The sequence below is a fragment of the Volvox carteri genome (assembly GCF_000143455.1).
Source record: "Volvox carteri f. nagariensis unplaced genomic scaffold VOLCAscaffold_67, whole genome shotgun sequence".
Taxonomy (NCBI): domain Eukaryota; kingdom Viridiplantae; phylum Chlorophyta; class Chlorophyceae; order Chlamydomonadales; family Volvocaceae; genus Volvox; species Volvox carteri.
This window is the reverse complement of record NW_003307610.1, coordinates 683,893-696,929: the sequence shown is the minus strand read 5'-3', so window position 1 is coordinate 696,929 and position 13,037 is coordinate 683,893. Positions and strand designations below refer to the sequence as shown.

The 13,037-nt window shown below is 58.2% G+C and overlaps 3 protein-coding genes across 3 annotated transcripts; 2 read left to right on the top strand and 1 right to left on the bottom strand.

The window, feature by feature from the left end:
* Nucleotides 1–2,070: 2,070 nt before the first annotated feature.
* ank6 (ankyrin-repeat protein) lies at nt 2,071–3,777 on the top strand (the record flags this gene model as incomplete). Its single annotated transcript, XM_002956975.1, has 2 exons — nt 2,071–2,625; nt 2,869–3,777. 2 exons carry the CDS (start codon nt 2,071–2,073, stop codon nt 3,091–3,093), a joined length of 780 nt encoding a protein of 259 aa, XP_002957021.1. The 3' UTR covers nt 3,094–3,777.
* Nucleotides 3,778–4,032: 255 nt separating this feature from the next.
* VOLCADRAFT_77379 (uncharacterized protein) lies at nt 4,033–10,084 on the bottom strand. The gene is made up of 12 exons (XM_002956937.1): nt 9,746–10,084; nt 9,090–9,341; nt 8,631–8,749; nt 8,228–8,380; nt 7,872–7,954; nt 7,409–7,447; nt 6,923–7,095; nt 6,343–6,552; nt 5,994–6,128; nt 5,621–5,779; nt 5,165–5,362; nt 4,033–4,811 (listed from the first exon to the last, which is right to left on the bottom strand). Exons 1-12 carry the CDS (start codon nt 9,977–9,979, stop codon nt 4,728–4,730), a joined length of 1,839 nt encoding a protein of 612 aa, XP_002956983.1. The 5' UTR covers nt 9,980–10,084; the 3' UTR covers nt 4,033–4,727.
* A 1,353-nt stretch (nt 10,085–11,437) lies between these two features.
* rpl22 (component of cytosolic 80S ribosome and 60S large subunit) lies at nt 11,438–11,821 on the top strand (the record flags this gene model as incomplete). The annotated part of the gene is made up of 1 exon (XM_002956974.1): nt 11,438–11,821. The coding sequence occupies one exon, from the start codon at nt 11,438–11,440 to the stop codon at nt 11,819–11,821; it is 384 nt and encodes a 127-aa protein (XP_002957020.1).
* Nucleotides 11,822–13,037: the final 1,216 nt, after the last annotated feature.

Below are 13,037 nucleotides of genomic sequence, written 5' to 3'. Positions count from 1 at the left end.
GTGGGGCGTTCCCGGCTAGGGTGCAGCAATGCGACCTCTAAACCCTCATGCGCCGGAATGGAAGCCAACGGCCCTGCGCGCCCAGGCCGTCTTCGAGGTCACAGCTGAGCTCAATAAACCTCCTTTTGACGCATTTGACCTATCAGGCCTGCCCTCAGAGGTGCGCTATAGCTTCGTTCGCATCACCATTCGTCCTCGTAGCTGACGGCGCTACCGTCTTGAGTCTGCAGGTGATTACGTCAGTCGTCTCATTCCTCACAGACCCACGGGACCTGGCCAGCTCCATCTGCGCGTGCAAACTACTTAAGGGTCATGTGTCTGATGCTGAACTTGTTCTGGACATACGATCTTGGAAGTTGTCCACTACTCCAGGCGGTGGAAACATTTCTGAGGGCATTTTTGTTACCATGCCCAAGGCGCTTCTAGGCGTATGCAAATATATGCCAGGTGGGTGCTTTCCGCTTTGGGTCCGTTCGACGGCAAGAGTGCTTCTAATAGAACGAAGTTTCTCTACAAACTATACCTTGTATAAGCTGTTGCGTAACATAAGCTGACGCTTATTATGAAGCGCAACCAGTGTGAAAATACAGAAAGTCTTGATTGGGCCGGGGTCTCCCTGCTGGAGTAAGCTCCCCGTGTCGCAATCTCTTCCCTTCTCGACAGGCACTGTGGCGCTTCTCCTCCCAAACATGCCTCTGGAGGACAGCGATGTGGACTATCTTGTTGCGAGGCTCCCCCGGCTGCAGATGCTGGACGTATCCGGGGCCCGCAAGATAACTCACGGGGGGGTGACTTCCCTGGCTCGGGCCACGTCGGGGGCGGCAGTGACCTACCGGTGGAAGCCAACAGGCGGCAGCACCTGCCCGGGTGGGACCTCGCTGCCAGAAGCAGCCAGGGCAGATGACTTCGCTGCAGTCCGGGGCCCTGCAGCCAGGCCACTACCGCTGCGCTTTGCCAACCTACAGCGCTGCTTCCAGCTTCACGGCGGTAGCCTGGATGAGCTGCTGGCGGTGCCCGGCTTGAAAGTTCTGGCGCTGAGCCACTTGGACCTGGGCCGTTGGCCGGTCTCCTCTGCCACCGGAGCTGGAGCGGGGCTGGATGCCTCCACACCTCCACTGCCGTGGACTACAGAATTGCAGGTGAGGCTGTGGCGCGGTAACTCGTTAGTCTGCGCTGTCCTTCATATGACCGACTCGCAAAGAAACAAGGGGCCTTAAGCCCTCATCACGACACGGGGATTTCCAGGCTGTAAATATTATCCTGTTGTTACACCCATCCGCCAATTCGTCCCTTTCCTAGGGTGGAGCTGTTTTGTGTGTCTACGCCTTGGATACATAACGTGTGGTTCCCGGGGTTTCCCTCCCCTTTCCCCGGGGCCCCGGCGCCCGCTTGTTCCTTGCCTCGTTCCCCTCCTCGCTCCCCTCCTTGTTCCCTCCCTAATCCGCCACCTGCGCCCCTGTTGAATGGATCCCGCAGGTCCTGGCGCTGAATAACTGCCTGCGGCTGCATGGCTCGGCCATTGACGCACTCACGGCCATTTGCGGTGGCGCTGTGGCGCCGAGTGGTACGACATACCACGGCGGTCGCAGCACTATCTCCCGCTACAGGCCAGGCAGCAGTCTCCGCTTCCTGCTGCTGGGTGGCAGCACCCTGGCGCTGTCGGCCCTCCTCAGCAGCGCCCACCCGGCCCCGGAGCTGCCGCCGCGCACCTCAGACCTCCTGGTCTCGGCATACAAGCCCGCCCTGACCAGCACGGCCGCCACCGCTCAGGCACATCTTACCGCGGCCCGGCATTTGGTGGCCGCTGTGCTGTCCCTGCCGCGCCTGGTGGCGCTGGAACTGACCCTCTTCCCCCAGCCGCTAGTGCAGTGCCTGCGCCGGGTGCTGGCGGATGGGGAGGCCCTCGGCGGCCGCCCGCCCGTGCAGGTCTGGGACTTCGCCTCCCAGGACGGCACAGACGTGGAGGCAGCGCGACACACCTTGCGGCGCGTCCTTGGTGCGGCTCGACTGGCGGCGCACTGCCCGGAGGAGTGGGAAGCAGAGCAGAAGGGCAGCTGCTGGACTCCTGTCATGCACAAACATGGTGGCGGTGGTTGTGGTTCACTCGTGCAGGCTGTCGGCGTGAGCAGCCGTGCCGGTGAGGTATTGGACCAGCTCGCGGTGTCCACGGTGCTGCGCTGCGCCGTCAACTGCTCCAGCGTCACCCGCAGTACACCGCTGCACCTGGCTGCGGAGCGGGGCAGTGCAGGTGTGGTGTCTAAGCTGCTGGCGGCGGGGGCCGTTGTGGACGCACGCGACACAGCGGGCAGCACTGCGCTGTTCCTAGCCTCGGAGGCGGGACACACTGCGGTGGTGGAGCGGCTGCTAGCAGCGGGGTCGGACCCCCGCCTGGGCAACTCCGCGGGTGAGACCCCCCTCTACATTGCGGCGCTGCGGGGCCACCTGGGCTGTGTTAAGGAGCTGCTGCTGTACTGCAAAGCGCGTGGGATTGACTGGCAGGACCCCGAGATGTACGGCGACTCCTGGACGCCCCTGCATGCGGCTGCGGTAGCCAACCGCGCTGATGTGGCGGCGTACCTCCTGCAGGTGGGGGCACGTGATGATGGAGTCGGAGCCGGGGGGCACGTGGGTAACCCGGGGTTGCTTGCTGGAATAGCGGTATCCTCGTGTCGCTGTCTCATCCGTGCGCTGCTTTACTGCTATACCATTGCCTCCTTTCTTTGTGACGATTGGTGCGACACCCTGTGACGCACACTCGCTTCAGTTGTGTTACCTATTAGTTCGTCTGTACGTCTGACCGCTTCCCGACAGGCGGCTGGTGCGGCCGGCGCGGGTGAGCTTGTGCTGGCACCCAACAAGTACGGCCAGAGCGTGTTGCATGTGGCCGCCCGCAAGGGCTCCTCCCAGCTGCTGCGTCTCCTGCTGTCAGCCGGAGGCGTCGCGGTGGTGGGCTCGCGTGACGGCAGTGGGGACACGCCGGTGGACGTGGCCAAGAAGAATCGCCACGTAGCAGCGCTGGCGGAGTTTAGGAGGCTAACGGCCGGTCATACGACAACCCGTGGGTCGCAAAGCGCGGCAACTGCGATGGCTTGATACTCCCATGAGAACATGCAAGCTGACTATTGACCTGGCCGGAACATTTGAGGTGCACAGGTGGTCTTCGATCGCAGTGACACGGAGTGCATCGGCTGGGTCTGTTTTGCTTTCGAGGGAATTAAATCCATGAACTTCCATGTCCTAGGACTGCTAGTACTACTTAGGAGGGGGATTACTGATATTGCATGTCGCACTTCGCGTCTTTCCAAGCAAATTTGAGCGAGTATCGCATCTTGGGCCAGTTGGCTAGCTATGACATCATGAGAGCTGACACGAGAGCTGAGCGGTGGGCCACTCGCCATCCTGGTGTCACGAAGATCCCGACACCAGGTCAATCCATTTGTTTGTGATGGTCGTGTACATAACTTGTTGTCGTTGTTCTACACCACCTCATGCATTGGGTAAGCGCTGCCTTGCTTGGGTTAGCATTCCTATGAAAGAATGGGGTTGCGCCTCCAGGCTGGCGACCACACAAGGTAGTCGCCTAGAGTGCCTTGCCGGGGCCTTGTCATGGTCTTGAGCACTTGGGGTTCGGCTTCGCATCCAACGGTGCTGATGACACGTGCCATATGCCATAACTGGATTTTTGTTGGCATGACGTAATCCATGAGTTTGATAACCATGATGTGGGCTGACGTGGACATCGCAAGTCGATATCAGGTATTAACAAAACAAACGGCGATGCTGATGTTTGCCAAGCCGAAAAACGATTGATGCCGATGTAAGTACGGTGGGAGTCGCGGAGGTCATTCACGATTACAGGTTGTACCCGTGGACGCACCAGCGGCACAAACTTCACCCGTTCTAGAACCTACCTGTTTGAGCAACATTTCTCCCAAGATGAAGTAAGCTCGCCCCGCCCCGCAGCAGCACCCGGCAACGGGGATATGCTGCCGTACAAAGGACGTACAGCCCTAGGGGGGTTTCGGCTTCATGGAACATGTCGTATTACATATGGTGTGGTGTGCAGGACACGAATGTGTTTTAAGTAGGTTGGCCGGTGCGGAAGTCTCAGGTCAGCAGGCACCACGACTGCGGGCGCCTCTTCCCTCGCCACATGGCCTTCCGTACTTCACAGCCGTATGGCAGGCAGATTTGGAGTCATGCCTTGCTAACCTTCCTACCTCGGGACGTGCAAGCCAGCCCCAGCTACCTAGCTGACCACCTAGCTACTGGCGCGGCAAGCAGCTGGAAGTCCTGACAGTAGCTAAACCCACCACTCGCGTATGCGGGTTCAAGGTATCCGAACAGGCCTCCCACAACTTCCCACGACACCCCCTTATAAATGTTTAGCGTTACAGGTAACCCAGCCACCGGATCCCCGGTCACCCACAACCCCAAGACAACTCGAGTTGTGATGTCCTCTTACCGGAGCAGCCTCTGACGCACGTGTTGGCCAAATAGGTTGGCTAGACTCTACCATCACCGAACAAGTCACCACCGTCCAAAACACCCCCTCAGACCGAACACGACCATTCTTAATCGGACCAACCTTCACACGTCCATCCATCATCATCATCATCATAAGGAGGTGATTTGCTCCCCTCATAAATGCCCATATGCTGAATGCATTAGATGTTTTAATGATCGTTAATAATGTGTTCAAATTCTTTGTTACGTCACAGACAACATCAAGCGACACGAGGGGTCCTACGACGCGGGCCTGAGGCAACAAGCTCATCCTCCTCTTCAATCTCCTCACCCGCCGCTTCTGCCTGCATGTACGACACAAGAGGGAACACACCAGTCAGATTGCGCGGGCCGACCCCAAAATCATCTCGGTGTCGGAATGTTGTCGTACACCAATTGATCCCAATCCAAATCCCAATCCAAAGCATGACTATTGCAGCCCTACCGCCCTACCGCCCCACCGAATCCATTCAAGGACATCTAAGGAACCCAAGGACGCCATCGGAGACTGTCCAGGGAAGGGCACTGCTCCGCTCCCTCCCTCCCTCCCCGCCATTCATGCGCACCCTCCTGCGGGTTCTCAAGCGGGGGACTGCGCTAGCAGCCAAATATCGTCACCACTCAGCGCAGCACAGCACCACGCTCGCTGTTCACCTACCTGTTCAACTGTCTCCTCGACCTGCTCCGCTCCCGGTGCCGGCTCTTGATCCCCGGTATCGTCACCCTCCCTCGCCTCAGCCGCCCCCACCGGCTCAGCAGTCCCGTCCGCTGCCGGGCTGACCTGACCCTCACCCGCACCCTCCCCGGCTGCATCCACATCCTCCCCGCCCGCGGTATGGGCGGCTACGGCACTCGGCTGCGTGTCGTGTGCACCGATCAGGTGCCAGTGGGGGCCCCCGGGGGGTTGGGTGGGGGAGTTAGCACACTTACGGGAGTTGCTGCCGTACACACGTGGCACATGAGGCGGACTCCCCCGACATGACACGTGATATCTCCCATACGGGTTTACGTCTCCTCAGGTGGCATCGGCGCTCTAACTGCATCCACGTCCTCACGGCGCCCAGTCTGTCAGCTCGTGTGACAACAGAACAAGCAGCCCCCCCCCCCCGCTCACCTTCCGGGCGCCCGAGCCCACCCCCCGCAGCAGCAGCACTGCAGTGAGCAGCAGCAGGGGCCCCAGGCCCACCAGCAGGATGAGCGAGTCCGGCTGGTCCTCGAGATGGTCGAGGAAGGGGCCCAGGTACGGAGCCAGGGGGGATAGCACGGCACCGTCCTACGCGGCCATGTAGATCCAACAGCGCAGAGAGTTACATAGCAGCTTTGGAAAGGGGGAATAGAGTGTGTATCTGTATGTGTATGCTGTCGCTTCAGGACACCGCTGCGGCAGCTCCACTGGAGCAGGGTGGCCTATGACGATAACATTGAGGAGAACAACTGCCGACTAGGGGCGAGGGGCGAGGGGCGGAAAGCCGCCCGTTGTGACCCACCTCGAATAAGTCTAGGAAGGCCTCGGTCAACTGCCTCAACTGCTCAATGCCGTACCGCGACCCCTTTTGCGCCTTCTTCTTCTTCCTCTTCGCCAGCTCCTTCGCATCCTCGACCGGCTTCACTTGCACCCGGCGCTGAAGGGGGGAAGAGAGCCGCATCCGGGCCCCCAACCACACCGCCCGGTAGAGGGGCAGCAGTAGGGCGGGGAGGGGGGCTTAGGGTGAGAGGGGGAGGAGAGCGAGCTCACCGAGCTGAGGATTGGAAGGACCCACCCCACTACCCACCTCCTCCGCACATATGGATGCAGGGGTGCCCTCCGTTCCTCCCTCCCTTCCCCCCCTGCCGCACCTCCGCCTCGTTACGCGGCTTCCACAGCTGGTTGACCGCCAGCTCCGCCACCTCGAGGTCCCGCGTGATGAGGATGTTATCGAACATGTAGCCGCTGTCGATGGTCCACAGCTCCAGCGCCACCCCCCCGATGGGCCCCACTCCGGTCCGCAGGGGCTCCTCCTCCGCGAAGTAGTCCGGGTTGGGGAGAGTCCGCTGAACCCAGGGACCCTAGGGGGGGGGGGCCAGGGGGATTGGCAATAACGGGGTTCGGTGGGAGGGAGGGAGGGAGGGAGGGAGGAAGCGGCGGGAGTAGAGGGAGGAGAAGTCAGGGAAGAGGGATGAGGGTTGCAGGTGCCCCCCAGAGGTTGAGATCGCCTGACAAAGCTGATTCGGCAAACCACCATACCACCTAACTGGCTAGGTGCCGGTACGGCAATCACCCACTCGGCTGCCTGAGGAACCCAACACACACACGCCCCACCGCACTGCACCCCAACTGGCCGAGTGCAGCCGCCTTCTGAGGGTTCCCCAGTTTAGGAGCCCCCTTACCCGCCGTGCCGCTCCCTAGCCACCCCTCCCCCCTCCCCCCCAACCCCACCTTGTACTCCGGGTTGTCAATGAGGGGCGGCTTCCAGGCTCCCTTCCACGCGGGGTTGCGCTTCAAGGGCCTCGCCCAGGGGCCACATCCCACCTTGCACCGGGGGTTGGGGATCTGGTTGGGCTCCCACTGGCCGTCCTCCTCCTCGTCCCAGTCCGCGGGGCGCCTGGCAGCTGCGGTCCCGGGGTGGTGGTGGTGGTGGTGGAGCGGTGAGGGGGCCAAAAGGGGAGGGACGGGTGTGGGTTAGGGTCCTGGGGTGAAACGGGTGGCAGTACGGCAGTACGACGGTATATACATGGCCAGTGACACCAGCTATCGGCTGTCTTATCAGCAATCACCTAGCGGGGGGTCCGGGCGGGACGGAGGGACAATTTGGGGATGTCGTACGAGCACCCAGGAGTGCGCGCGTGTGTGTATATCTGTACATGTATGTGGGTACATACTTATGTATGTCCCTGCCCTCACTCCCGAGCAGCAGTTCCTCACCGGGGTCATTGATGAGGGCGGGCTCGTGCTCCAGCCAGCCTGTGAGGGGGGCAGGGGGGGGGCAGTGGCGCGAGCGGGGCCGCAGGCGGAAGTGGGGACAGGTTGGGGCAGGGAGGCCGTTCATTCCCCGGCCGTTTAACTCACGAGCCGGTCCAGATCCCCCGTCCGCATCATGCAACACAGATTAGCAGTTGAGAGGAGGGGAGCACCCCCTCGGGCGCCAGCGGCTGACGTCAAATGGCTATTCAGGAATATCATTAGGACACCAGGTCACCGCTATTCCCCCTCCACATGATATCGCCTAATCAGGCAGCCATAATGTCCGGGTCAATGGGAGGTCTAGACAGTTTTGGTAACTCAGCGGCTAGCGCTTCATCCCCAATATGCCGCCTTCTGCACATGTACGGCACGGCTGCCCTTCACATGCATATTCATCCCCCCAAATTCCCCACGCCACCCTCACCCTTGGGTTTGGTGGCCTTGTCATCCTCCACCATCTCGCGGTCGTCCCAGTCCGAGGGCTTGACGGCGTGCGGGTCGGGGATCCTGCGCCCCGGGCGAAGCAAGGAAGACAGACAGACAGACGAATGAGCGACAACGCTTCCAGCAAAAGCCTTACAACTACAAAAATGAAACAGACAACCACCTAAACCACCCCAATGAGCCCCAGGAAGGGGCCGCCCTCGGCCCCATTGACCCCTCAGACTGCACAAAGTAACCACCTCGCCAACCGTCCCTCGCACATACGACTGCAGACACACACAAATGCATAAACACATACACGTACAATTCCCCCCCTTCCCCCCATGCGCCACTCACTGGGCCACATCCACCCAGTCCGCGGGTTTAACGTCCTGTAGGTCGGGTAGCTCCAGGGGGGGCAGCAGCGGGGGCTGCAGGGTGGTGGGCTCCATAAGGCCCCCGGAGGACCTCAGGCTGCCGTCAACCAGGATCTCGTACTTGTGGTCGGGACTGCCACCAGGGGTGTGGTTGGGGTGGTTGGGGTGGTTGGGGAGGGAGGCTGGTATGTGGTCCAAGGAAAAGCGGCGGGGGGGGGACGGTGAATGCCGGCGGGCTTAATCCCCATCAAACCCCGGGTTGCCCTTTTGAGAGGTGGAGAGGAGGAGCCCCAGCTACCAAATAACTCGGGTCATCAGCACACCCCGCTACACAGGAACCCCCCGTGGTTCACCCCCCGATATTCCCCCCGGCCCCCACTCACAATAATCTGAGTGTGTACACGTGTGTGTAGTCATTGGTTTCCGGGGAGGGCGGGGAGGCGAGGTGCTTCTCGGTGATGGTCCCGTTCACGGGGTTACGGTGCCGTACAATGAGGTGGATCTAGCGCCGCCGGAAGGACCATCGGGAAGGCAAGGTGGGTGAACAACAGGGTTGGGATAGGGTGTGGGTTCAAAGACACAGCACCAACTGTTACTGTTGCTGCGGTTGCTGCTGCCCGAACCCCTCCCCTAACCCGGCTTCCGGGCGCTGCAGACTCCGGCACGAGCTTGGGTGAGACAGTCTTCTTGTGTACGACATACGATACGGATCGACAACCCGTTGTGACCTTCAGTATCATTTATCGATTGGTTTCGGAGGCCGCAGCACTCATCCCCCTCCCCCTGCCAGCTGGCCCCCCTGGAGCCCCAACCCCCCCAAGCCGACTATGATGGCGGCTGACCTTGCTCGTACCACCACAACGGTCTGGTCCGAACATAATCGAGTACGGCGTGCTGTCCACCAGACCTTCCGGTGTAAGGTCAGGGTCAGCTGTCAGAAGCTTGAGGTATGAACCGCCGCACGTGACCCCCTCGTCATACTTCACTTCGTACTGTACGACAAGGGGCAGCGGCTTGGGGCTGCTCGCCACAATCGGCTCCACGGGTGCATCCAGCAGAGCTGTCAGGCCATAGTACTTGTTCTTCTCGGGAATCTGCATATGGGCGGAAGTCGGACAGACGAACGACAGTTGAGGAAAAGCACGTGCAACACAAGTTTCCCGACAACCGCATAACAAGGCGTGGTGCTGCCACTGACATGAGGGCGCTGCACACGTCAAGGTTCAAGTCGAGAGAACGCTGGATTTCCTTGATGTGAGCACAGGCCACAATCCTGCGTGAGATCACCAGGGTTTTCCATGAATATAATCCATCCAAATTGTTGGGTCACTCGCGAGTGACGTTGCCACTTGCAAGTCCCACGCGGTTGACCGAAGCCGAAGAGCCCGTACCGTCAACCACTCAGGCTGTCAACTGCATTTGCGCTTAAAAGCTGCCAAACTCCACCGCGTTTCAGATTCCTTATTAATAATAAATGCAACGAAATCCACGGCCACACCTTGAGTCCATTGTCTGTCCACCCTTTCGCGGCATCCGTTATGAACCTGCCGTTGTACTTGGCGTCCCGAGAATGACTCCATCGGGACTCCCATTCCTTATCATTGAAGGTCTCATAGAAGAGCGATTTAGATCTTATCGCATCGACGATGCTGGGCGACTGCGCTAAGGAAAGCCTGCCCGTTAAAACGACAAGAAACGCGATGAAGGCACATCTCCGCCCTAAACTAGACATGAAGGTCGATCCAGGTTTGGATGGCAAAGTTGTCAAACCAAACGTTACGCCAGTCGATCGTCGAATCCTTGAAAGGGATTTACTTAAGACGATAGGACAGACAATTGTTTCACTCGGACAGAAACAGAATTAAAGCAACTTTGCCTTGTAGCGTGCTGCTTTCGCAATCTTTGCTAAGAGAACCTTCCGTGTACGCCATTGTACGGCTTGCTGAAAACCTCTTGGCGCCTTAAGCCTTGGTCAAATGAACCTATTGTTCAGCAGCACCAAGTGTAATTCGTTTCATCCAGTTATGGAACAACGGCCCCAGGGCTTCTATGGGACCCGGTAGAGAACCCCAAGCCCTTTCCTGCAAGCTCGACTTTTTCAGCATGCCATGCCTTTTTCCTTCAGAAGCTTCACAAGTTCTTGGTGTTATGAAGTGACCGACACTCATGTATCAGTGAATGGTGACAGAAGTAGCAGGACCCGAGGGGGCCCCGCGCTTTGCTGAGTGTAACACTTGGTGCCAGGATTGAGCAGACGGTGCACCTTGCGAAGAGCTGCAGTAGCTGTACAGCAGAAGTATAGCCATCGAACCGCAGCTCTATCCCAGCTTACACCATCCTATACCTGCACTATCATGGGAACGTTGAGGAGGAGGAGAACGAGCTTCCCGACGCAGCGGTAGCCGCACGCCTACCGCCTCTAGGTACTTCCCCTCCCATATTTGGACGGGCAGTGCAATCATACCACCATGCCAACTGCATCGCAGCATGGTTAGATTGCACCTGTCTTCGTTGCCTATTGTACCACGAGAAGAGCTTACTTACAACCGGATACGGCAATTGAACATGAACCCGACACATGAACCCGGCTGGTAAACCGGACCTGGCCCGCAACCTGCAAGCTAACCCAAGGGAACAGGCTGTTCCTGCCCCTCAGCCGAGCCCTGTCTACAACTGGCACGAGCTTTGCAACACTGGTCTCCCGCAACTGTTGCCCCGTGCTCACAGGTGCCCTTACAACAGCAGGCCACTCGGGCCGGGTCCAGCAAAGATAGGAAACCCGTTAGCAACTAACGATGTACCATGGAAACCGGAGCTCATGGTTCCGAGCTGACAGACTTAACTTGAGCGGCGAATGCGGCGGTCACGGTCTCCTGGATCCTTATTAATTCTTTTCGAAACGGGCATAACATCTACCTATATGCTGGGCAAGTTTGGATCCGCGGAGTGCTCGGCGGAGGAATACCTTGTCATATACAGCACGAAAGTTGGAGATGTTTCGAGCAGCATCGTGGTCATTGTCGTTGTGTAAACGAATCTCTACCGTAGCGGAATGCTGTCGGGCTTGAGAGTGCTGGAACAGTTATGGAGGCGCCTCCGTACAGGGAACGGCATTTGTGAATAGAAAAGCTGTGTTTGCTACCTAGGTAACTCTTTCTTCCGTGCACGCGTGTAGCCGCTGCTTTTAAAGATGGCCGTTGGTGTTAAGAAGCCGGCCGCCAAGGGCGCGGCGAAGAAGAAGGCCCTGGTCTTCACCATCGACTGCGCCAAGCCGGTGGAGGATAAGATTATGGACATTTCTTCTTTTGAGAAATTTTTGCTCGATAAGATTAAGGTGGACGGCAAGACCGGTGTGCTGGGTGACTCCATTAAGGTGGCTAAGGAGAAGACCAAGGTGACCGTCACTGCGGAGACGCACCTCAGCAAGCGGTACCTTAAGTACCTCACGAAGAAGTACCTCAAGAAGCACAACGTGCGTGACTGGCTGCGCGTTATTGCCTCTAACAAGGACAGGAACGTCTACGAGCTCCGATACTTCAACATTGCGGATAACGATGCTGAGGAGGATGAGTAAGCGGCTTATGCTGGAGCTTGGAGTGGAGCTTTAGCTTGGTCGCCGCCGCAGCAGCGATTGCAGGCGAACGTCGGCGGCTCCTTTTTGGCAGGGCGGCTTTGATGGCTTGTCATGCTTTGCTGGAGGTGCTGTTGCTGTCAGGCGTACGCAGCTGGTTCGCAGCGGTTGTAACGAGAGAAAAGTCCATCGCTTTCCCGTTGCCGTCCATTTGCAGTGCACTGAAGACGCCACATGAAGCATTATGTACATGGGCTCATTTTAGATCGATTCAAGCAGCAGTTTGCGAGGTATTTAAGCGGAATCACACCAGGCTTTGGGGCGGAAACGTGCTGGGGCCCAGGGAAATACCAAGATGCCTTCACATCCGGGTGTGTTTGCGTCTTGCGTTACGTTACCCGTCTAAAATGGCTTCGGGTAGGGAAAAGGCACACGTCGTACGCATGGGGTAGGGGCAGGGTTGGCATTGCCTGGGGGACCGGAGGGGATGTGTGTTTCAAGGGATGGCCATTTGGAGCAACAAGTACAATGGACTCATGTAGTAAAAATCTATTTAGCTTGGAAACGGAGCACTCGCAAACGGTCCGTTGGGGGCCAACCCCATTTAAGCGGTTTCACAAAGGCGCCTTTCGCTTCACAACATGGGTGCATGGAAACTGTCCAGGCTGCAAGCAAGGGAGGCGTTACACTTGGTCTTGCTTCCCGAAAAGGGAAGGGGTGGGGAAGAAGGGGATATTCAACGTCAACTGGTCGAATACCCTACTGTCAAGTAATACATATAAACCTATGAGAGAAGTATGCTTGAGCCCAAGGATGTCATACTATCCAAGTTTGCAATGGCGACGCATTTTGGACGCTGGTGTACCACTCCATGCGTCGCATGATCGGGACGCATGCGGTAGCGGAATAAACGTACGACAAATAACGTTCCTGTATCAGTTTCTGGCCTCCCTTTGCTTAGGAATAGCATGTGTGATGTCACTAAAAATTATCCGAGCGTCTTCATCTAACACGACAAACTAAGAGAAAAAATGCACGCAAACACATATCAGAGTCTGCAATCGCCATGGAGACCGACGATTTGCTCTCTACGACGCTCAGTTACGCGACGTGTCATCCGGCACTTTAGATCGCAAACAAGTCTACAAGCTAGCGTTTCTCAGGTTTGTGGGCTTATTTGTGGCGATGACCTAAACAAATCCAACTGACCGGACTGACC

Coding starts and splice junctions, on each gene's coding strand:
- VOLCADRAFT_77379 (XM_002956937.1), bottom strand. CDS start 9,979: ATGTCTAGTTTAGGGCGGAGATGTGCCTTCATCGCGTTTCTTGTCGTT. Junction 7,448..7,871: donor CAAGGCCACCAAACCCAAGG/GTGAGGGTGGCG, acceptor CCCCCCTCACAG/GCTGGCTGGAGCACGAGCCC. Junction 5,780..5,993: donor CCTTCCTAGACTTATTCGAG/GTGGGTCACAAC, acceptor ATGGCCGCGTAG/GACGGTGCCGTGCTATCCCC.